This window comes from Symphalangus syndactylus, chromosome 5, assembly GCF_028878055.3.
Source record: "Symphalangus syndactylus isolate Jambi chromosome 5, NHGRI_mSymSyn1-v2.1_pri, whole genome shotgun sequence".
Lineage (NCBI taxonomy): Eukaryota > Metazoa > Chordata > Mammalia > Primates > Hylobatidae > Symphalangus > Symphalangus syndactylus.
In genome coordinates this window covers 128,868,881-128,892,356 of record NC_072427.2, presented here as the reverse complement: position 1 = coordinate 128,892,356, position 23,476 = coordinate 128,868,881, and the positions used below count along the sequence as shown (strand labels likewise).

Genomic DNA, 23,476 nt, shown 5'->3' with positions numbered 1-23,476 from the left:
TTCTCTTGACTTGGCTTCTCAAAGTGTTAGGATTTTAGGCATAAACAACTGAGTCCAGCCTATTCTCATACTTAGTTGATAGCTTGGCTGAGTGAAAAAGTCTAGGTCAATTATTTTTCTTCAGGTATTTGATAACATTGCCCCATTGTCTTCTCATTTCCAGTGTTGCTGCTGACAAGTCTGTAGCCATTCTGATTCTTCATCCTTTGTATATGAACTATTTTGTATCTCAGAAGCCATTAGGATCTTTTTGATTCTGATACTCTGATGTGTGGTGATGTAGAGCTTTTCTCATTTCTTGGGCTGGGCACTCTGTGACCTCCCTCTATTTTTGTTTTATTTATGTTTTTTTTTTTTTTTTTTTTTTTTGAGACGGAGTCTTGCTCTGTCGCCCAGGCTGGAGTGCAGTGGCCCAATCTCGGCTCACTGCAAGCTCCGCCTCCCGGGTTCATGCCATTCTCCTGCCTCAGCCTCTCCGAGTAGCTGGGACTACAGGCGCCTGCCACCACGCCCGGCTAATTTTTTGTATTTTTAGTAGAGACGGGGTTTCACCATGGTCTCGATCTCCTGACCTCGTGATCCGCCCGCCTCGGCCTCCCAAAGTGCTGGGATTACAAGCGTGAGCCACCGCGCCCGGCCTATTTATGTTTTTTAATTAATTAATTTTTTGTTTTGTTTTTTTTGTTTTTTGTTTTTTGTTTGAGATGGAGTCTCACTCTGTTGCCCAGGCTGGAGTGCAGTGGTGCAATCTCGGCTCACTGCAAGCTCTGCCTTCCGGGTTCACGCTATTCTCCTGCCTCAGCCTCCTGAGTAGCTGGGACTACAGGCGCCCACCACTGCGCCCAGCTAATTTTTTGTATTTTTAGTAGAGACGGGGTTTCACCATGGTCTCGATGATCTGACCTCGTGATCCGCCCACCTCAGCCTCCCAAAATGCTGGGATTACAGGTGTGAGCCACCGTGCCCGGCCCAAATTAATTTTTTTGAGGAGTCTCACTCTGTCGCCCAAGTTGGAGTGCAATGACGTGATCTTGGCTCACTGCAACCTCCACCTAACGGGGTCAAGTGATTCTCCCACCTCAGCCTCCCAAGTAGCTGGGACTATAGGCGCACACCATCACACTTGGCTAATTTTTGTATTTTTAGTAGAGACAAGGTTTTGCCATGTTGGCCAGGCTGGTCTTGAACTCATGACCTCAGGTGATCCGCCCACATCAGCCTCCCAAAGTGCTGGGATTACAGGCGTGAGCCAACATGCTCGGCCCTTATTTATTCTTTTATTACTTTTTTTTTTTTTTGAGACAGAGTCTCACTCTGCTGCCCAGGCTGGAGTGCAGTGGCACAATCTTGGCTCACTGAAACCCCCATCTCCTAGGTTCAAGCTATTCTCCTGCCTCAGCCTCCCAAGTAGTTGGGATTACAGGCGCCTGCCACCACACCCGGCTAATTTTTGTATTTTTAGTAGAGATGAGGTTTGACCATGTTGGCCAGGTGAGTCGCCAACTCCTGGCCTCAAATGATCCACCCGCCTCAGCCTCCCAAAGTGCTGGGATGACAGGCGTGATCCACCGCACCCTGCCTGAATGTTTTTTTTTTTTTATTTTGAGACGGAGTCGCTCTGTCGCCCAGGCTGGAGTGCAGTGACATGATCTGTGCTCACTGCAAGCCCCGCCTCCCAGGTTCACGCCATTCTCCTGCCTCAGCCTCCCGAGTAGCTGGGACTACAGGCGCCTGCCACCACGCCCGTCTAATTTTTTGTATTTTTAGTAGAGACGGGGTTTCACCATGTTAGCCAGGATGGTCTCGATCTCCTGACCTCATGATCCGCCTGCCTCGGCCTCCCAAAGTGCTGGGATTACAGGCGTGAGCCACTGCACCTGGTCTGAATGTTTCTTTCTTTCTTTTATTTTTTTCCTTTTTTTTAGAGACATAGTCTTGCTCTGTTACCCATGCTGGAGTACGGTGGGGAGATCACGACTCACTGCAACTTTGAATTCCTGGGTTCAAGCAATCCTCCCATCTCAGCCTCCTGAGTAGCTAGGACTACAGGTGCATACCACCACTCCTGGCTGTTTTTTGAATATCTGTTTTTATAAACCCCCTATTGTTGTTCAATACCCTCTCTCTCAAAGAATACTATTTATAGTCCTGTGTCTCCGATTTTCTTGTGGTCTTGCAACTGAATTGTTTCTGTATCCTCTGGGACTGAATTTTCTTTTTCTTTTCTTTCTTTTTTTTTTTTAATTAATTTTTTTTGCATACAAAAACAATAAACATTTTCTAAAAATACATACAAACAAAAAGATGCGTATCAAACATATTAGGAAGGTTGCACATGCGAAGTCGGGGAATAGAAATGGGGGTGGGAGTTAAAATAAATGAGAGAGGGACTTTATATGGATCAGTGATAATAACTCAATCCTCTATTTGACAAAGAAGAGGGAGAAGGAAGAGGAAGAAAAAGAAAGTGGGATAAAGGATCAGAAAGGGAGGAAAATAGAAAAAATTAGAGTATGACTCCAGGGTAGACCTGTTTTGTTGTCATTGAGTTGGTTGGTTGGTTTGTCTGTTGTATTCTTCATGTTTCGCCAAGTTGGCCAGACTGGTCTCGAACTCCTAGCCCGAAGTGATCAACCCGCCTCGCCCCCCAGAGTGCCGGGACCACAGGCGTGAGCCACCACGTCCAGCCCCCACATTGCTTCTGGCCTCCGTGGTAGACCTCCCAGACGGAGCGGCCAGGCAGAGGAGCTCCTCACTTCTACCCAGACACGGGGCGGCCGGGCAGAGGGGCTCCTCACTTCCCAGACGGGGCGGCCAGGCAGAGACGCTCCTCACTTCTTCCCAGACGATAGATGGCCGGGCAGAGGCGCTCCTCACTTCCCAGACGATGGGTGGTCGGGCAGAGGCGCTCCCCACTTCCCAGACGATGGGTGGCCAGGCAGAGGCGCTCCTCACTTCCCAGACGATGGGCGGCCGGGCAGAGGCGCTCCTCACCTCCCAGATGATGGGTGGCCGGGCAGAGGCACTCCTCACTTCCCAGATGGGGCAGCCAGGCAGAGGCGCTCCTCACTTTCCAGACGACGGGTGGCCGGGCAGAGGCGCTCCTCACCTCCCAGACGATGGGTGGCCGGGCAGAGGCGCTCCTCACCTCCCAGACGATGGGTGGCCGGGCAGAGGCGCTCCTCACCTCCCAGACGGGGCGGCCGGGCAGAGGCGCTCCTCACTTCTTCCCGACGGGGCGGCCGGGAAGAGGCGCTCCTCACTTCTTCCCGGACGGGGCGGCCGGGCAGAGGCGCTCCTCACTTCTTCCCGGACGGGGCGGCCGGGCAGAGGCGCTCCTCACTTCCTCCCGGACGGGGCGGCCGGGCAGAGGTGCTCCTCACCTCCCAGGTGATGGGAGGCCGGGCAGAGGCGCTCCTCACTTCCCAGACGATGGGTGGCCGGGCAGAGGCGCTCCTCAGTTCCCAGACAGGGCGGCCGGGCAGAGGCGCTCCTCACTTCCCAGACAGGGTGGCCGGGCAGAGGCGCTCCTCACTTCCCAGACGGTGGGTGGCCGGGCAGAGGCGCTCCTCACTTCCCAGACGGTGGGTGGCCGGGCAGAGGCGCTCCTCACTTCCCAGACGGTGGGTGGCCGGGCAGAGGCGCTCCTCACTTCCCAGACGGGGCGGCCAGGCAGAGGTGCTCCTCACCTCCCAGACGGGGCGGCCGGGCAGAGGCGCTCCCCACCTTCCAGATGGGGCGGCGGCCGGGCAGGGGCTGCAATCCCAGCACCCTGGCAGGCCAAGACAGGCGGCCGGGGGGTAGAGGCTGCCGCGAGGCCAGACCACGCCACCGCACTCCAGCCCGGGCAACACCGAGCACTGGGTGAGCGAGACTCCGTCTGTAGTCCCAGTACCTCGGGAGGCTGAGGCGGGCAGAGCACTCGGCGTCAGGAGCTGGTGACCAGCGTGGCCAAGATGGCGAACGCGTGCCTGCATCCAAAGGAGAAAAGGCAGGCAGCGGTGGCGCGCGACGGCACTCCCAGGCAGTCCGTGGCGCGGGCAGCAGCAAGCCGAGTAGATTGTAGCCTGGGCCAGAGAGGGAAGGAAAGAAAAGAAAGAAAGAAAGAAAGAAAGAAAGAAAGAAAGAAAGGAAGGAAGGAAGGAAGGAAGGAAGGAAGGAAGGAAGGAAGGAAGGAAGGAAGGAAGGAAGGAAGGAAGAAAGAAAGAAAGAAAGAAAGAAAGAAAGGAAAGAAAGGAGGGAGGGAGGGAGGGAGGGAGGGAGGGAGGGAGGGCAGGCAGGCAGGCTTTTCTTTTTTCGAGACAGATTCTTGCTCTGTCACCCAAGCTAGAGTTCAGTGGCTTGATCTCAGCTCACTGCAACCTCCGCCTCCTGGGTTCAAGCAATTCTTGCGCCTCAGCCTCCCAAATAGCTGGAATTACAGGTGCACGCCCCCACATGCCACTAATTTTTGTATTTTTAGTAGGGACTGGGTTTCACCATTTTGGCCAGGCTGGTCTTGTACTCCTGACCTCAAGTGATCTGCCTGTCTCGGCCTCCCAAAGTGCTGGGATTACAGGCATGAGCCACCATGCCCAGCCATGAGACTGAATTTTCTGCTTGTGTTTTTTTGGGGTCTATTTTTATGTTAGGACTGTTTTCTCCAATGCTTGGTGATCCTTGGCTCTAGATTCATCTCTACAAGCAAGGCACAAAAAACCTGGTTGAAGGCCGGGCACAGTGGCTCACGCCTGTAATCCCAGCACTTTGGGAGGCCGAGGCAGGCGGATCATGAGGTCAGGAGGTCGAGACCATCCTGACTAACATGGTGAAACCCCATCTCTACTAAAAATACAAAAAATTAGCCAGGCATGGTGGCAGGCGCCTGTAGTCCCAGCTACTCAGGAGGCTGAGGCAGGAGAATGGCATGAGCCTAGGAGGCCGAGCTTGCAGTGAGCCGAGATCATGCCACTGCACTCCAGCCTGGGCCACAGAGTGAGACTCTGTCTCAAAAAAAAAAAAAAAAAAAAAAGCTGGTTGATGTTTGGTATGCATGGAAAGAGCTGGTTGCACTTTAAGGTAATCTCACGGGACCATTTCATTACGTAAGGCCTAAATGCATCTAATTATCCAAGCTTATCCCCCTCTCAGGGCCTTGGTATATGCTGTTTCTCTTGTCTGTGTTTGATTAAAAGTATTTGGCTGAAGTAACAGAAATCTGACTCAAGGTAGCTTAAACCAACAAAACAATATGGTAGTTCCCACACCAGGAAACTCAATGTAGAACAAATGTTACAGTTGAGGTATCCAGTGGTCCAACAGCATGACCAAGTACCAAGATTCTTTCTGCTACTCATTTGCTTCAACCTAAGGCTGGCTCTCTTCTAGGTGATAGACTAGAGCTGCTAGGAGCAGTATGGGCTATGTGTTTCCTCATTCATGTCAATGGGAAACAGCATTGTCACCACCCTAGCAATGGAAAAAGAAGTCCTTCTCTTTGGTCTGATCAGGCTAATTTAGGCCACATGCTCACTTCTGAACCAGTAACTGTTACCAGGTGAATACCACAAAATAATCTGCTTAGGCCTGGGTTCTTTTTTTTTTGAGACGGAGTCTGCTCTGTGGCCCAGGCTGGAGTGCAGTGGCACGGTCTCAGCTTACTGCAACCTCCACCTCCTGGGTTTATGCCATTCTCCTGCCTCAGCCTCCCAAGTAGCTGGAACTACAGGCGCCCGCCACCACGCCCGGCTAATGCTTTGTATTTTTAGTAGTGACGGGGTTTCACCGTGTTAGCCAGGATGGTCTTGATCTCCTGACCTCATGATCTGCCCGCCTCAGCCTCCCAAAGTGCTGGGATTACAGGCGTGAGCCACCACGCCTGGCCAGGCCTGGGTTCTTAAACCATTCAATATTAAAAGGGATTAGTTTACTTTGATTGACTTAGCCATTCAGTACCACCCTTGGAGTATAGGCTGGAGGGGAAGAATTTCTTTTTCTTTTTTTTTTTTTTGAGACAGAGTTTCACTCTTGCTGCCCAGGCTGGAATGCAATGGCGCAACCTCCACTCACTGCAACCTCTGCCTCCCGGGTTCAAGTGATTCTCCTGCCTCAGACTCCCGAGTAGCTGGGGTTACAGGCATGTGCCACCACGCCCGGCTAATTTTGTATTTTTAGTAGAGACGGGGGTTTTACCATGTTGGTCAAGCTGGTCTTGAACCCCTGACCTGAGGTGGTTTGCCCACCTCGGCCTCCCAAAATGCTGAGATTACAAGCATGAGCCACCTTGCCCAGCCAGATTTTTTTTTTTTTTTTTCAGACAGGGTCTTGCTCTGTTGCCCAGGCTGGAGTGCTGTGGTATGATGACAGCTCACTGCAGCGTCAACCTCCTGAGCTCAAGCCATCCTCCCACCTCACACCCTCGAGTAGCTGGGACTATAGGTACACACCACCACACCTGGCTAGATTTTTAGGTTTTTTTTGTTTTGGTTTTTTTTTTTTTTTTTTTTTTTGAGATGGTCTCTCACTCTATCACCCAGGCTGGAGTGCAGTGGTGCAATCGTGGCTGACTGCAACCTCCTCCTCCCAGGTGCAAACAATTCTCTAGCCTCAGCCTCTCGAGTAGCTGGGATTACAGGTAGGTGGACCATGCCTGGCTAATTTTTGTATTTTTAGTAGAGATGGGTTTTCACCATGTTGGCCAGGCTGGTCTTGAACTCCTGACCTCAGGCGATCTGCCTGCCTAGGCCTCCCGAAGTGCTGGGATTACAGGCATGAGCCACCATGTCCAGCCTAATTTTAAAATTTTTTGTAGAGACAGGGTCTCACTATATTGCCCAAGCTTGTCTCAGACTCCTGGCCTCAAGGGATCCTCCTTGTTGGCTTCCCAAAGTGCTGAGATTACAGGTGTGAGCCACCATGTCCAGCCGAGAATTTCTCAAAACTGCATTGCTCTTCAGTGATAAAGGAGGAATGTTGGGAATATTAGGGGTTCAGCTGCACAAACCAATAATACGTAGTTTATAGTTATTACTGTGTTGTCTTTTTTTCTTTTTCTTTTTTTTTGAGATAGAGTCTCGCTCTGTCACCCAGGCTGGAGTGCAGTGGTGCGATCTCGACTCACCACAACCTCCGCCTTCCGGGGGCAAGCGATTCACAGGCGTGCACCACCACGCCCCACGCCTGGCTAATTTTTGTATTTTTTAAGTAGAGATGGGGTTTTGCCATGTTGGCCAGGCTGGTCTCATACTTCTGATCTCAGGTGATCCACCCGCCTCAGCCTCCCAAAGTGCTGGGATTACAGGCATGAGCCACCGTGCCCGACCTGGAGACAGGGTTTCACTGTGTTATCCAGGATGGTCTTCATCTCCTGACCTCGTGATCCACCCGCCTCGGCCTCCCAAAGTGCTGGGATTACAGGAATGAGCCACTGCGTCCGGCTTTCAACCAGCTTTTTAGTGCCTTGCTTGTAGAGTACAACTTCTGAGGTAATATTTATTTATTTGTTTGTTTTTTGAGACAGGGTCTCATTCTGTCACCCAGGCTAGAGTGCAGTGGCATGATCATAGCTCACTGCAGCCTCCATGAGGTAACATTTAAACTGAGACCTAGAGCCTGTTGCCTGTGATAGTCTCCTGACTGCTCTCCTCATTTCTGTTCATCTGCTGTAATCCATTCTCTACTGGTAAAGGGATCTTTTCAAAACTTACACTCTGCTAATGAAGAGCACAGGCTGGGTTAGACTCTCAGCTCCATCCCTTATTATCTCAGTTTCGTTAAGAAAGTTATTTAACCTGCCAGGGCTGAGGTTTCTAAATCGGTAGGAGGGGGATAATGACACCTCAAAAGGTCATCGTAAGGCTCAAATAAGAAAAGTACACTAGGGCCAGGCGCGGTGGCTCACGCCTGTAATCCCAGCACTTTGGGAGGCCAAGGTGGGCAGATCACGAGGTCAGGAGATTGAGACTATCTTGGCTAACACGGTGAAACCCCATCTCTACTAAAAATACAAAAAATTAGCCGGGCGTGGTGGCGGGCGCCTGTAGTCCCAGCTACTTGGGAGGCTGAGGCAGGAGAATGGCGTGAACCTGGAAGGCGGAGCTTGCAGTGAGCCGAGATGGCGCCACTGCACTCCAGCCTGGGCAACAAAGTGAGACTCCGTCTAAAAAAAAAAGAAAAAGAAAAGTACACTAAATGTACCAAATAAAAACCCACCTGTTAGCTAGTAGTTATATTAGCAGTAGTAACTCGGATCTTGTCACAACTCTACCTCCCTGTTTGACCTGGTTTCACATCACCCTGCTCATTAGGCATTAGTGACTTGCCCTTTACCTACACAATAATCCTGTGGCTCTTGATGGGATGACCTGAGGGAGGAGGGCCTTAGGGCCTTCACACGTGCTGTTCCCTCCTGAAATGTTCTCCCTGCCCTTCCCTCCTGGGCTTGGCTAATTTCTCATCTTTTTGCTTTAGCTCAAATATCACTTACTTCACCTCCCTAATCAAAATTAAAGTCTACAGAGTCCACAGGTGTACTCCCTTCATAGCACCAGCAGTACTATTTAGTTACTTCATACCAGGTGGAATTGTTCACAGAGTCTTCATTCAAATTACACTGACATGTGTTTTTATGGGTCAGTGCTTAAGCTGTGTGCACTGCGAGACATTTTGAATATCATCCTTGCGTGGAATCTGTTATTTTCCTTTAAAGCTATTATCACAATCAGTTTTCATATATAGGCTGGGCGTGGTGGCTCAAGCCTGTAATCCCAGCACTTTGGGAGTCTGCGGTGGGTGGATCACTTGAGGTCAAGAGTTCAAGACCAGCCTGGCCAACATGGTGAAACCATGTCTCTACTAAAAAAAAAGTACAGTCCGGGCACAGTGGCTTGCGCCTATAATCCCAGCACTGTGGGAGGCCACGGCAGGTGGATCACCTGAGGTCAGGAGTTTGAGACCAGCCTGACCAACATGGTGAAAGCCCATCTCTACTAAAAAATACAAAAATTAGCCGGGCGTGGTGGCACGTGCCTGTAGGCCCAGCTACTTGGGAAGCTGAGGCAGGAGAATTGCTTGAACCTGGGAGGTGGAGGTTGCAGTGAGCCAAAATCGTGCCACTGTACTCCAACCTGGGTGACAGAGCAAGACTCCATCTCAAAAAAAAAAAAAAAAAATTATCCGGGCGTGGTGGTGGGTGCCTGTAATCCCAGCTACTCGGGAGGCTGAGAAAGGAGAATCGCTTGAATCCAAGAGGGTGGAGGTTGCAGTGAGCCAAGAGCATGCCACTGCACTCCAGCCTGGGTGACAGAGTAAGACTCTGCCTCAAAAAAAAACAAAAATTCATATATATAGACACACAGACATATAAATACATATATGGATATTAGAGAGAGAGAGGCAGACGGAGGGGGAGAGAGAGAAAGTGTGAGAGAGCTTTTTCTCTTTGTATCTTTCATGATTATAGGAATATGCTGTGCTCATCAAGATATACCCAATGCCGGCTGTGCACTGTGGCTCACACCTGTAATCCTAGCACTTTGGGAGGCTGAGGCGGGCGGATCACCTGAGATCAGGAGTTCTAGACCAGCCTGGCCAACATGATGGAACCCCATCTCCAGAAAAACAAAAATACAAAAATTAGCAGGGCATGATGGCGGGTGCCTGTAATCGCAGCTACTCGGGAGGCTGAGGTGGGAGAATAGCTTGAACACAGGAAGCAGAGGTTGCAGTCAGCCGAGATCACGCCATTGCACTCCAGCTTGGGTGTCTCTTATTAACTCTTTTTTTTTTTTTTTTTTTCTGAGATGGAGTCTGGCTTTGTTGCCCGGGCTGGAGTGCAGTGGCATGATCTTGGCTCACTGCAAGCTCCTCCTCCTGGGTTCACAGGGTTCTCCAACCTCAGCCTCTCAGGTAGCTGGGACTGCACAGGCGCCCGCCACCACACCCAGCTATTTTTTTTTTTTTTGTATTTTTAGTAGAGGCGGGGTTTCACCGTGTTAGCCAGGATGGTCTGGATGTCCTGACCTCGTGATCTACCCGCCTCTGCCTCCCAAAGTGCTGGGATTACAGGCGTGAGCCACCGCACCCAGCCTCTGTGTTTTTTTTTTGAGATGCAGTCTCGCTCTGTTGCCAGGCTGGAGTACAGTGGTACCATCTTGGCTCACTGCAACCTCCGCCGCCTGGGTTCCAGCGATTCTCCCGCTTCAGCCTCCTGAGTAGCTGCGACTACAGACGCGCGCCACCATGCCCAGCTAATTTTTGTATTTTTAGTACAGATGGGGTTTCACTGTGTTGGCCAGGAGGGTTTCGAACTCATGACTTCAGGTGATCTGCTTGCCTCGGCCTGCCAAGGTGCTGGGATTACAGGCGTGAGCCATCTTGCCCAGCCTTTCTTATTAACTTTTTTTTTTTTTTTTGAGACGCAGTCTTGCTCTGTCGCCCAGGCTAGAGTGCAGTGGTGCGATCTCGGCTCACTGCAAGCTCCATCTCCCGGGTTCATGCCATTCTCCTGCCTCAGCCTCCTGAGTAGCTGGGACTACAGGCACCCGCCACCACACCCGGCTAATTCTTATTAACTTTTTTTTTTTAGACGGGATCTCGCACTGTCGCTTGGGCTGGAGTGCAATAGCGCGATCTCGGCTCACTGCAACCTCCGCCTCCCGGGTTCAAGCGATTCTCCTGCCTCAGCCTCCCAAGTAGCTGGGATTACAGGCGCGCCACCACGCCCGGCTAATTTTTTGTATTTTTAGTAGAGACGGGGTTTCATCATGTTGGTCAGGCTGCTGGTCTCGAACTCCTGACCTCCTGATCTGCCCCCCCCCCCGGCCTCCCACAGTGCTGGGATTACAGGCGTGAGCCACCGCGCCCGGCCCTCCAGGGTCTTAATACAAAACCGGGTGTGGCTGGTGGCGATGGTACAGTGAGGAAAGGTCCAGAGGGGAAAGGCGAATATGTGCATTATCTAATCTCAGCCACTGATTCAACTCCATAGTCTGTGACTTTTGGAGTCCTCCAATACTTCCAAGCTGCATCTTCACATTTAAAGTTTCTGAGGGAAAACGAACAGGGAAGAGTTTTAGGAAATACCAGATGTTGCCGCGATTTTCTACAGTGAAGGGGCGTGGAAGGGGACAATGGGAGTAGAAGCGGGTTTCTGAAGTTGTGTTTGTACTTGATTTTAAGCGAGCTGTGAACAACTTGTGTCCAAGGAAGTGGCTGAGAGGTGGCCCTAAGTAAGAACAAGTTTAGTCGTAGAGTACTCGTAACACAAAACTGGCTGAAACCCCGCCCTCCGTCTCCAGGCGTTGTTTCAGGGCGACTTTGTCAGTACCCCAAACTGTCCCCGCATGAGGTCACTCTGCACGGTCACGTGCTCGAGCTCGCGGGAGCGCCACATCGCCAGCCGCACCCCTCCACCCCCACCCTGCCCACGTGACCCGGCCTAGTTTCTCCAGGCCCGTACCTACGTCTCACTCGGGAAGCTCCGCCCCACGCTGAGCGCTCCGCCTGCGACCCTTCGCCACTTGCCCACCCCGGCTTTAGCACGACCCGTGGACCCACGTGCTTTTTCTTGTCCAATGGGAGCCGGCTCCCGGGCGCGAAGGGGCGGGGAGGAAAGGAACGACTGCGCTACGTTGCGAGAAGGGGCGGGACCTGCAACGTCCGACAGAACGAGGGCACGTAACGGAGGCAGGTCGGAGCCGCTGCCGTCGCCATGACCCGTGAGCACCGAGCGCCCTTCTCCTTGCCCTTTTCTTTCCGTTCACCCTAAACACCACCGGCGAGGCGCCGGCTTTGACCTTCCGTAGCTTCCCTAGCGAGGCGTTTCTGTGGGCGCGCTGTGTAGTCACCCTCACACTCGGTGCCCGGAAATCGAGCCCTTTGCCCACGGCTACTTCACGGGACCACCCCCCGCATTAGGCATGGGCCCTCCCGGATCTTCCGCAGTGTGAGGAGAAGGCCAGCGCCCCTGTGATAGGCCCAGAGCCCCCTATTCCACAAGCCAGCCCATCCCCCACGGAGACCCAAACTGTCCACACACACCTTGCCAGCTGTTTGGGCCCCACGCCGCCCCAAAACACGCCTCCAGCTGGCCCCTTGGGATCTCCCTTCTCCAGTCCGTATTTTGACCTGGCCCGTGGCAGATTCGCCACTCCCCCCTACCCCAAGCAGCCTGGGCCTCGAAGTGGGCCGTTGTCGGGGATCGGGGATTGAAGTGGTGTTGGATCCTGCTGCTGGCCGCGCTGGGGTAGAAGGGTTGCCGGTGTGTGGGCAGAGCGGCCCCCGCATCTCACCTTTAATCTTCTTTCCTTAGGCGGTAACCAGCGTGAGCTCGCCCGCCAGAAGAATATGAAAAAGCAGAGCGACTCGGTTAAGGGAAAGCGCCGAGATGACGGGCTTTCTGCTGCCGCCCGCAAGCAGAGGTAGCCCCAGGGAGGGGAGGGAAAGGGACGGTGGAGACCTGGGTTAGACCAAGGGTTATAGCAGGAAAGAGAGCTACCTCAGGGCTTGAATGTGGACTAGTCGTGAGGAGCAGAGTGCATTGCTTCCTCTAGGGTTTTATTTCCTCCCCACCCTCCAAATTGTTAGCTCACAGCCTTCCAGGAAAGGACGGAGGCGGGCGCCTGCCCTCAGTCTGATTTCTGGGCGTCCCTGGGTCTGACCTTAAGGGCAAGGGCAGGGAGCTTCACATTTCAAATACAGTTGTGGTTATGGCAGCCCAGTACTTTTGGCCCTCCTTGCTGTTCGGTTCTCCTCCCTTCTCCCAACCTACTCACTGGTGTTGCTGGGTGTGGCACTCAACACAGAATAGAGAGCCTTGGGCCTGTGTCGCCAGACTTCTGACCCTTTGGGCAACAGCCAGATGGAGACTGGTCGCCTTTTGAGCCTCAGCTCTCTTCTTCTTGTTCTCCTAGGGTGGGAGTACAGCAGCCAAACGCTGAACTTAGTCCCATCCACTTCCATCTTATCCTTTGTGCCCTTCATCCCCCTGCATCTTGTCCTTTTTGCCCTCTGGTACCTCCCAGTGCCCCATCATCTCTACCCCCAGGGACTCGGAGATCATGCAGCAGAAGCAGAAAAAGGCAAACGAGAAGAAGGAGGAACCCAAGTAGCTTTGTGGCTTCGTGTCCAACCCTCTTGCCCTTCGCCTGTGTGCCTGGAGCCAGTCCCACCACGCTCGCGTTTCCTCCTGTAGTGCTCACAGGTCCCAGCACCGATGGCATTCCCTTTGCCCTGAGTCTGCAGCGGGTCCCTTTTGTGCTTCCTTCCCCTCAGGTAGCCTCTCTCCCCCTGGGCCACTCCCGGGGGTGAGGGGGTTACCCCTTCCCAGTGTTTTTTATTCCTGTGGGGCTCACCCCAAAGTATTAAAAGTAGCTTTGTAATTCCTTGAGCGCCTGGTTTGACTGGGGACTTGGGGGGATGGGGTTGGAGGAATGACTGCCCTTTCCCACCAAAAAGGGAGAACTGTTTAGACTCAGATTGTGGATATGTAGACTTAATAAGTGAAACATCACAGAAGAAGCCTTTATTATACAATGACAACCAAACAAGTACTCCGGATATGCGGTAGAGAAATCCTCTAAGAACCATAGAGACTTCTTTTCTGTGATTTTTGTTCCCCACCCTTGAACACCATCTCTAGGTTGGAGTTGGCCTAAGAGTGAATGCTGCAAGATCTGTGTTTATGCCTCTTTTCCTCATTCTTCCTCAGTTTGTTCGTCTGCTTGAAAGTTGGCCAAAAAATCCTGCTGCTCACCGACTTCCCGTGGTCAGCTGCTGTCAAGTGTTCACATTCTCTTCTGTCATTCCTCATGGAATGAGGGTGGTTTTGTCTTCCCGCTTCCCTTGACCTCAAGATCAGGATTAAAACCTGGGGTAGCCTCTGTGCTCCTTTCTTCTATGCCCTGGTTTGTTCTGTGGTTCTGGGCTTCTTATATCCGTGTGCCCAGGGCTGAACTGCTTATTTTCCTTTCTCCAAGGGCAGAGCCGAGTCTTCAGTCCCTGTTGGTCTTTCCCCACCCCCACTTCCAGCCCAAGAGCCAGGAAAGGGCTGGTGCCACACTGTCTGCTGGGATCAGCGGTGTTTCTTGAGCTGCCAATTTGGGTGTTAGGCTCTTGAGCTGGGATGCAGATGTAACAGCTCCAGTGAGCCAGAGACTGCCCAGCGCATTAGACTGTGTTTGACTACTTCTTCCAGTTCATAGTATTGACTTCAGCCCAAAGGGAGATAACTCCCCATGTGTCCTTGAGGTATTTAGCTGGGCTGGACAGCTCCCCTTGAGCCAACTCTAGGAGTACAATGTCAAGGGAATCCCAGTTTGTGAAAAGGAGTTAGACTGGAGGATATTTGTTATCTCGGGATGTGATGCGGTGGCGGCGGTGCCTCAAGATAAGGGGCTGGGGTTTCTGGGTGGGGGACCAACAGAGTGGTGCCAGTAACAGCCCCAGATAGAGGAGTACGCAGGCCCAGCATGAGGCAACCTTGACCCAGAAGGTGGCCCAGCTACCCTTGATGAAGGTCTTTTCCAGTTCTGCTCCCTCATAGCTGTGTAACCAAAGGCGTGCGTTACAGAATATGAAGGGCCTTAGCTTTTAGACCTGTTCTACCTCCTCACCAAATTTAATGGCAGACCCATGTGTGTCTGGAATGGCCTTGAGTTGCTCTTTCCTTAAAATAGCTAGCTCAGGACAGTATCTAAGGCCAACCTCCATCTTACCTGAACCAGTTGGTAAGGGTAACCATGACATAGAGTGAGGCAAGGAAGAAGACGAAGTGGAAGGCAGAATAGTTGTAGGAAAGATGCTGGACTTGGACTGTAGGAGCTGGAGGGGTCTCTTGGTCAGCTGGCGTAGCAGCCCCACCCCTTTGCCCTGGAGAGATGAAATGGCTGCTGGGAGCAGTGCTGCTGAAACACCTCTTCCCCTCTCCCCCAACTACCTTTGTTAAGGCTCTTGAGGGTTCTTATGGCACTCCACAGAGATCTACCACTTCTTATGGTTCCTCACTTGGCACTCACCTTCGTCTGCCTCCACTGTTTCAGGGCAGCAGAAACACAGTGAGGGCTTCTGCAAAACAGAACGCAGGTTTTGGAATGGTCTTAAAAGATGTGAGGGTGTTCATCTAGGAAGCTTCCCATGTGAAAAGATTGGTCTAGTATTAAAAAGTGGAGGCACACCTGGGTTCAAATTCTAGCTCCAGCATCTAACTGGCTGTGCGGACTTTGGTAGATGTTTTAATCTTTTGTGCCTCGATTTCTCCATTTGTAAAATGGAGCAAATACCTACCTCACAGGGTTGTTGTGAGGGTTAAATTAAATGAGATTATGTAAAAGTATCTAGCACAGTTGCCTAGCACATTGTGGGTACTCAATAAAAGGTAATAGCAGCTATAATCTGAGCATTGTGGGTAGAGGTTGGTAGGATGTGTGTGTGTCTTTGTGTTGGGGAGGGAGGATGTTGGGGATATTGAGCTCTTTATCCTCACCTGAAACTCATAGCTGTAAACCTTGACAATCCACAAGGGTCCAAATACCTCAGCCAGGTAGGAGGCCTCATTGCTGAGAAAGAATAGAGTTCTTAAGCTGGTTTAGTTAAATAGGGATTATCTGGGGGCATTTACTACCAATTGGTCCATATTGGTAATCCTCAAAAGGGTACCATACTCCCTGTGCCCTTTTCCACCAAAGATTTAGAATTCTATTCATGTGAGAGCCCTAAGATCTTTGGACATATTTTAAATTCTCAAATCATTCCCCCCCACCCCCTTCATCTCATATAGATCATCTGACAAAGTACTATTCTTAGAATTTGTCCCTGTTTGTGGGGAGCTTTTCTCACTCTAGTCTTGCTCTGAACTTTAAATAAACTATGGTCCCAGACATTGTCCTGACCATCCTTCCCTGTCTTGGGCACCCTCCTTTCATACCTCCACCCTTGACACCTTTACGCACCAAGCAAAAAGCACACAAGCATACATGATGCTAGCACTCAGCATTGCTAGAGAGATATCTGGTGTTTGGGGTTCCATTTTACTCAGGCCAGGCAGGCACAGGGTGTGATTCTGTCCTTGAAGGATTACTGGGAAGGGACAACAGAAGAGATGGGTATTAACAATGAGCTAGGTATTTGGCAGGGGCAAAAGAAGGTCTTAGCATGGAGAATCCAGGTCCTGTCCCTTACCTGTCTCTGGAGGACGGCTGGACAGCGCAGAGAAAGTCAGATACATGATATAGCAGCTGATGACAGAAGCTTGTAGAAGGCCAGAGCGGGGTTGCTCTAGGGAGTATCATTGCTTTAGTCTACAGGCTGGTAATTTCCTCCATTTCTACCCCCACTTGTACTTCTGTCTCCCCATCCTTTGGTGGGGGTAGGGAAGCAGAGATTCTTTTATCAAATAATTGAGATTAGGGAGGTAATGAAACTTGCTATGCTTTTAAGGCCCCCAAAACCTGGAATGTTGTGGGGCATGTACCCACTGAGGCGGATGCAAGGAGCGATGGAGAGGAAGGAGATGAGGCCACAGAAGCAAAGGTGCAGACTGAGGAGCATCTTGTTAAGCAGGCAGCCAGCTGGGTGTGTATAGTAGCGGAATAGGAGCACAGCTCCCACACCTGCCATGCTGTAGAATCCTAGGGTGGCCAGCAGGACAGCCAGGAACCAGCTGCAGTCTTGAGCTGCACCTGTCTGCCTAAGGGTGGAAAGCGGGCAGTGGCTTGGAGCTCCAGCATTTTTTTTTTTTTTTTTTTGAGATGGGAGTCTTGCTCTGTCACCCAGGCTGGAGTGCAATGGTGTGGTCTTGGCTCACTGCAACCTCCGCCTCCTGGGTTCAAGTGATTCTCCTAACTCAGCCTCCTGAGTATCTGGGATTACAGGCACCTACCACCATGTCCAGCTAACTTTTATATTTTTACTAGAGATGGGGTTTCACCATGTTGGCCAGGCTGGTCTCGAACTCCTGACCTCATGATTCACCCACCTCGGCCCCCCAAAGTGCTGGGATTACAGGCATGAGCCACTGTGCCCAGCCGGAGCTCCAACTCTTTTACCCATTACCAACTACTCCCCTGTTCTCAGAATACTGGTGTGACTATCCATCCTACTTGGCCCACGCAGTCATCACATTCCTAAGCTTTTTTGATACTGCCCAGTGGGAAGCTGTGGGACCAGTGCTCTGCCGTGCCTTTTGCCCAGCCCTTTCCATGTAGTAATACTAGAAACCTCCCCAGGAAAAGCCTTTAGGGTTATGTGCCCCTTACCAGTTCTTGTTCCAGGAATGGGCAAAAGCTGTAATAAGCACCAACTGCAGTAGGATGAATGCAAAGCCTCCACAGATGCCAATGTAATGCCATGCTGCAAGATGGGCACCAGTGGAAAAATGTGGTCAAATTGTTACTCTTTTTTTTTTTTGAGACGGAGTCTTGCTCTGTCACCCAGGCTAGAGTGCAGTGGTGTGATCTCAGCTCACTGCAACCTCTGCCTCCCGGGTTCAAGTGATTCTCCTGCCTCCACCTCCCGAGTAGCTGGGATTACAGGCGCGTGCCACCACGCCCGGCTAATATTTTGTATTTTTAGTAGAGATACGGTTTCACTATGTTAGCCAGCATTGTCTCAATCGCCTGACCTCGTGATCCGCCCGCCTCAGCCTCCCAAAGTGCTGGGATTACAGGTGTGAGCCACCACACCTGGCCGTTACTCCGCTTCTTGTTTTTTTTTTTTTTTTTTTGAGACGGAGTCTCACTCTGTCGCCCAGGCTGGAGTGCAGTGGCACAATCTCGGCTCACTGCAAGCTCCGCCTCCCGGGTTCACGCCATTCTCCTGCCTCAGCCTCTCCGAGTAGCTGGGACTACAGGCGCCCGCCACCACGCCCGGCTAATTTTTTTGTATTTTTTAGTAGAGACGGGGTTTCACCGTGGTCTCGATCTCCTGACCTCGTGATCCGCCCGCCTCAGCCTCCCAAAGTGCTGGGATTACAAGCGTGAGCCACTGCGCCCGGCCACTCCTCTTCTTATCCACTTGTTATCTTAGAAAACTTAGCCTACTCCTGCCAAGAGTGTGGGAGGGAGAGTACCTGGGAAGAGATGCTCATCAGGAATGCAGAAGGCAAGAGCACAGAGACCTAACAGGAACAGCAGCTTGAGGAGCCAGAAGCTGGTTAGGAGGGAGAAAGAAAAACGGACTCAGGAGAAAAGGCAAAGGACAGTGAAGAGTGCCTATGGGGAAAGGCAAAAGAGAAACCAAAAATATAGGAAAGAGGACAGACGAGACAACTGAGGAGGAACCAATCCCAAATGAGAGGGGGCTGGGACAAGCCTACTGCACCTTATTCCAAATTCTAACTCAAAGACACTTTAATAGCATCTGGGCAATGTTTTACAGTTTGTAAAGGATTATGTTACCAAGATAACCCCACTGTTATCTCCATTTTAGATGCTAGAAGCACAAAGAGGATAAGTGTCTGGCTCAAGGTTACACAGCAAGTACACGAGAAGCAGGGACTTAAACCTGTTTTATGTCTTTTTACAGTGCTATTACTTCATCCCGGAATTTCCTTTACCCAGCTTGTGTCTACTTTCCCTCCTCTGTCCCCTCCCCACCCAGAAAGTACACACAAACCTATTATGCAGCTGTGCCCGCGGGCTGGTGGGGGAGTGGAGGTGGACCAGCAACACAGCCTGCAGCAGGTGGAAGGTGGCGGTTCCTGCACATACTCGGTACACAGCCCCAGAGCCACTGAGCACTGGACAGTCAGAGAGGCCAAACAGGTGGGCACACAACCCCGAGGGCATCTGGATCTGGGAGTGTGTGTGTGAGAAATGGCAGGACAAGTCATAATGCATAGAAAGGTACCTACTTGTCACGGGTATGACCACTCATTTGTCTCCTGCCCCCAACCGAAATCTCTTTTCTATCTTAGGGTTTTTCCTTTTCTCTCTTCCCACCTGACAACCCGACCCCCTCTCACTTACCCTGTGCGTCTTGCCCCACACCCTTTCCACTACTGTCCTTGACAGCAGAAGGCAGCAGATTGCTGAGGCCCCCACATGGAGGAGGATGTAGAACAGGCGGCTGCAAGTGGATGCGGTGAGAGAGGGCCACCTAGAGTGGCAGCAGCTGGCACAAGGAGCAGGTCCACAGCAGCACACCTGGGAGTAGAGCAGATGCAAGGCAGCGAGGTGGAGACTTGCTGAGGAAAGGCATACGTTAATGTATGTGTGAGGTTAACCCAGGAGGTTAAATTCCAAAATTTCCCCTTCCCCTTTCTTCCTTTTACTCAGGTTCTGTTTCAAGCTGATTCCAGCCATTTGGGATTGCCTTCCACTGCCAACTTAGTAGGGCTTTCATTATAAGCAGGCTTGAGATATCTGACCTTTCTCTAGACCTAAACACCTGGGGCTAGGAACATGGCGCGAGAGATTTACAGATTACCGGGGGCAACGAACCAGAACGACATTAGAGGAGAAAAGAGGCCTGTCGTTTTTATTGGCTTCTGCACGTCTTCCTCCCCAGCTTCGGCCACTCTCCCCTCCGCACCCTCTCACCTGACAGAAGGGACTTTTCACTAGGACACTGCTGCCTCCGCTGCGCTGTTGTGCCAGGCCCAGGGAGGTGCCGGGGCTGGGGCCGGCCTTGGCACCCACCATCCTTGTCCCAGGGATTAGGCTTAGGTCCACCAGATGTAGGGCAGATGAGAGCAGCAGCTGCTTCTGTCCTCAGCCCATTGGACTGCCACTGTGTTGGGGCTGAGCACCTGGTCCCTGGGCAGAATGGGAACGTCCGGAAGAGAACACTGACCTCCAGGTTGCGGTAAATGCGAATGCCCTGTGAAGGAGCTTTGTCCTCAGGGCCTCAACACTGCGGCCACTCAGGCTGTTCTCTCCAGATTAGGGGGCAGTTTGTCTATCTGGCCCCCTGTGGATTAGCATTCTTTATTGGTTTAGGATTAGACGTCATTCAGGTTGAAAGGAGTTCCCTGAGGTGGGTACGTGTCTATGTGTGGAGGGGACTATTCCTAGTTTATAAGGTGGTTAAGGATGTCGGTGAGGTGGGCTGGAGCGGTGACGGGTTAGGTCTGAGAGAAGGCCTCGCACAAAACACTGTACAAACCCGAAAGGAAGTCTGAGAGACGAACCCCCTTCCTCCCTGAAGCTTCTAGAACTGGAGCAGAAAGGTGTGGCCCAGGGCCAGCCCCGCCTCCTCCCCGGGCGGAAGCTGTGTGTCAGTTGCCGGAAGTTGGCGTGAGGTGGGGCTTATGCGGCGGCGTGGTGAAATAGATATGGCGACCGAGGGGGATGTGGAGCTGGAGTTAGAGACTGAGACCAGTGGACCAGAGCGGCCTCCCGAGAAGCCACGGAAACATGACAGCGGTGCGGCGGACTTGGAGCGGGTCACCGACTATGCAGAGGAGAAGGAGATCCAGAGTTCCAATCTGGAGACGGTAAGGTTGGCCAAGAGCATGTCGGGGCGGGCTGAGAGCAAAGGGGGGCTCTGAGGCTGTAGCTGGAAGCTAGCGCTCCAAGACGGGGTTCTGATCCCGATGACAGGAGGAGGCAATAGGGTAGAGCCGAGGGAAACAGCGGTCACCGGAGCGCGCCGCTTGCCTAAAGGAGCTTGATAGTGGGCTTAAGGGGACCTCAGGTGCATAGAATGGAATTAAACATAGTCCTTGCTACCTGGTAACACTTGTCATCGTGAATCCATACATGAACCGCTTGTTTTGTTGGCCTTTTAGATTATTAGGAATTGTGGGTAGCGGTGCAGTAACTAGACCTGCCTTTCCCATAGGCCATGTCTGTGATTGGAGACAGAAGGTCCCGGGAGCAGAAAGCCAAACAGGAGCGGTAAGTCTTCAGGTGCAGCCAACTTTAACAGTTCTTCCCTCCCCGGTCCCCAGACAAAATAAAAACCATTATTAAGCCTTTATACTGTTTTTCAACTTTATCACCAATTCCTGCAGATCTAGGCGCCACAACTTTACTCTTGTTAGCAGAAGGCCTCCTGGCAACACCTGCTGCCAAGACTCCAGGGGCAAGGAGTATTAGTGGGAGTTTTTATTTTCAATCAAGGGTTTATCAAGATTTATTTACAGGGCACATCTGGGAATGACCCTTCCTGGGAGTTTATGGTGTTGGTTGAGAATGAGGACTAATATATTTAAATATTTTTGCAGGGAGAAAGAACTGGCAAAAGTCACTATCAAGAAGGAAGATCTGGAGCTGATAGTGAGTGGTAGTGCCTAACTAGTGTATGGGGAGGGGAGGCTATTCTGCTTAATTTGGGTTGTTTCCTGAAACAAGCGGAGTCAGTATATTTGGTGGCACATTAATACCTGGGAACCTGTGTAACATGATTTTTTTCTGCAGATGACCGAGATGGAGATATCTCGAGCAGCAGCAGAACGCAGTTTGCGAGAACACATGGGCAACGTGGTAGAGGCGCTTATTGCCCTAACCAACTGATGCGTGCTTTCTCAAATATACCTACTGGATTAATTTATGGCAATAAAAATTTTTGTCTTTTTCAGTTTTATCATCTTGGGTCAAGTAGAGTATATACTATATCCTATGTTGTGGGGAATTTATATGTTGGAGAATAACTGAATCTAAGTGACCCATTAAAATCTAGCACACCTGTATGAAAAATCAGTGTAGGAGAATACCTCATGTGCAGATGCTAGGTGGCAGGCCAGTCTCATTCATCTGACTAGCTGTCAACAGTATTCAAGGTACATCTGGAGTCTCAGCAGAGTTACTGTACTCAAATGGCATGTGTCTCCAAGACAGCTTATGAATATCTAAAAGGCCAGCTACCTGCCTACGAGCCACTATATATATATATAGATAGATGTAAGTTATGAACCCAGTTGATAGGCCATCTTGAGTTAGAATTTTGGTACCTACAACATGCTTGATTTCGAGTGATTAAAAAAAAAATTTGGCTGGGCACCGTGGCTCACACCTCTAATCCCAGCACTTTGGGAGGTCGAGGTGGGCAGATCACGAGGTCAAGAATTCAAGACCAGCCTGGCGAACATGTGAAACCCCGTCTCTACTAAAAATAGAAAAATTAGCCGGGCATGGTGGTGGGCGCCTGTAATCCCAGCTACTCCGGAGGGTGAGGCAGGAATCGCTTGAAACCGGAAAGCAGAGTTTGCAGTAAGCTGAGATCACACTACTGTACTACTGTACTCCAGCCTGGGGGAAAGAGTGAAACTCCATCTCAAAAAAAAAAAAAAAAAGTCCAGGTACAGTGGCTCACACCTGTCATCCCAGCACTTTAGGAGGCTGAGGCAGGCGGATCATGAGGTCAGGAGTTGAAGACAAGCCTGGCCAACGTGGTGAAACCCTGTCTCTCCTAAAAATACAAAAAAAAAAAAAAAAAAAAAAATTAGCCAGGCATGGTGGTGCATGCCTGTAGTCCCAGCTACTCGGGGCTGAGGCAGAAGAAGTGCTTGAACCAGGGAGGCAGAGGTTGCAGTGAGCTGAGATTGTGCCACTGTACTCCAGCCTGGGTGACAGAGTGAGACTCCGTCTCAAAAACAAAACAACAAAAAAGAATTTAGGGGCCAGGCATGGTGGCTCATGCCTGTAATCCCAACACCTTGGGAAGCTGAGGCAAGAGGATCACTTGAGCCCAGCAGTTTGAGACCAGCTTGGGCAACACAGTGAGACTTCGTCTCTACTGCCCTCCCCCACTCCCCACCAAAAAAAGAATTTAGGTACCTGGGGGATAGAACATGGTAAGACTAGAAGATATCAAAGGTTGGGCCAGGTGTGGTGACTCATGCCTGTAACCCCAGCACTTTGGGGAGGCTGGGCTGGGAGGACTGCGTGAGATCAGGATTTCCAGACCAGCCTGGGCAACATAGCATGACCTTGTCTCTACTAAAATTAAAAAAGCCAGGCATGGTGGCATGTGCCCACCTATGGTCCCAGATACTCTGGAGGCTGAGATGGATTTGCTTGAGGCTGGGAGGTTGAGGCTGCAGTGAGCTGAGATTGTGCTACTGCACTCCAGCCTGGGCGACAGAGCAAGACTGTCTCAAAACAAAAAAAACCTATGAAAGGTTCTGATTGGTATTCAAATTCTAAGCCATAATACATTCTACATGCCATTTCCTATCCTAAAGAGAAGGTAATTTTACTTTAAAGGTTAATCAGGGCCGGGCGTGGTGGATCACGCCTATATCCCAGCACTCTGGGAGGCTGAGGTGGGTGGATCTCACCTGAGGTCAGGAGTTTGAGACCAGCCTGGCCAAAATGGTGAAACCCCATGTCTACTAAAAATAGAAAAAAAAAAAAATTAGCCAGGTGTGGTGGTGGACGCCTGTAATTCCAGCTACTCAGGAGGCTGAGGCAGGATAATCTCTTGAACCCAGGAGGTTGCAGTGAGCAGAGATCACGCCACTGCACTCCAGACTGGGCAACGAGTGAAACTCCATCTCAAAAAAAAAAAATGTTAATCAGCTTGGACCAAGTCACACTTGTTGAATTAGTTTCCTCAA

The 23,476-nt window shown here is 51.2% G+C and overlaps 3 protein-coding genes across 6 annotated transcripts; 2 read left to right on the top strand and 1 right to left on the bottom strand.

Annotated features, from left to right (window-relative positions):
- The first annotated feature begins 7,169 nt into the window (after positions 1-7,169).
- On the top strand, positions 7,170-13,361 carry SERF2 (small EDRK-rich factor 2). 3 transcript variants are annotated; one of them, XM_055276890.2, is made up of 4 exons: positions 7,170-7,463; positions 11,277-11,696; positions 12,290-12,398; positions 13,002-13,361. In XM_055276890.2, exons 2-4 carry the CDS (start codon positions 11,690-11,692, stop codon positions 13,285-13,287), a joined length of 402 nt encoding a protein of 133 aa, XP_055132865.1. In that variant the 5' UTR covers positions 7,170-7,463; positions 11,277-11,689; the 3' UTR covers positions 13,288-13,361. The 3 variants fall into 3 exon arrangements, with proteins under 3 accessions (XP_055132865.1, XP_055132866.1, XP_055132863.1); XM_055276891.1 differs by lacking the exon at positions 7,170-7,463 and having other exon boundaries at positions 11,288-11,696; positions 13,025-13,361; XM_055276888.1 differs by lacking the exon at positions 7,170-7,463 and having other exon boundaries at positions 11,288-11,696; positions 12,891-13,361.
- An 826-nt stretch (positions 13,362-14,187) lies between these two features.
- Positions 14,188-19,851, bottom strand: SERINC4 (serine incorporator 4). 2 transcript variants are annotated; one of them, XM_055276847.2, is made up of 12 exons: positions 19,515-19,851; positions 18,942-19,118; positions 18,589-18,767; positions 18,044-18,123; positions 17,232-17,325; positions 16,452-16,663; positions 16,156-16,251; positions 15,927-16,053; positions 15,461-15,533; positions 14,994-15,042; positions 14,694-14,847; positions 14,188-14,521 (listed from the first exon to the last, which is right to left on the bottom strand). In XM_055276847.2, the coding sequence occupies exons 1-12, from the start codon at positions 19,614-19,616 to the stop codon at positions 14,308-14,310; spliced, it is 1,557 nt and encodes a 518-aa protein (XP_055132822.1). In that variant the 5' UTR covers positions 19,617-19,851; the 3' UTR covers positions 14,188-14,307. The 2 variants fall into 2 exon arrangements, with proteins under 2 accessions (XP_055132822.1, XP_055132823.1); XM_055276848.2 differs by lacking the exons at positions 16,452-16,663; positions 18,589-18,767; positions 18,942-19,118; positions 19,515-19,851 and having other exon boundaries at positions 18,044-18,244.
- Positions 18,619-21,501, top strand: HYPK (huntingtin interacting protein K). Its single transcript, XM_055276892.2, has 5 exons — positions 18,619-18,737; positions 20,122-20,410; positions 20,758-20,813; positions 21,143-21,194; positions 21,336-21,501. The coding sequence occupies exons 2-5, from the start codon at positions 20,225-20,227 to the stop codon at positions 21,429-21,431; spliced, it is 390 nt and encodes a 129-aa protein (XP_055132867.1). The 5' UTR covers positions 18,619-18,737; positions 20,122-20,224; the 3' UTR covers positions 21,432-21,501.
- Positions 21,502-23,476: the final 1,975 nt, after the last annotated feature.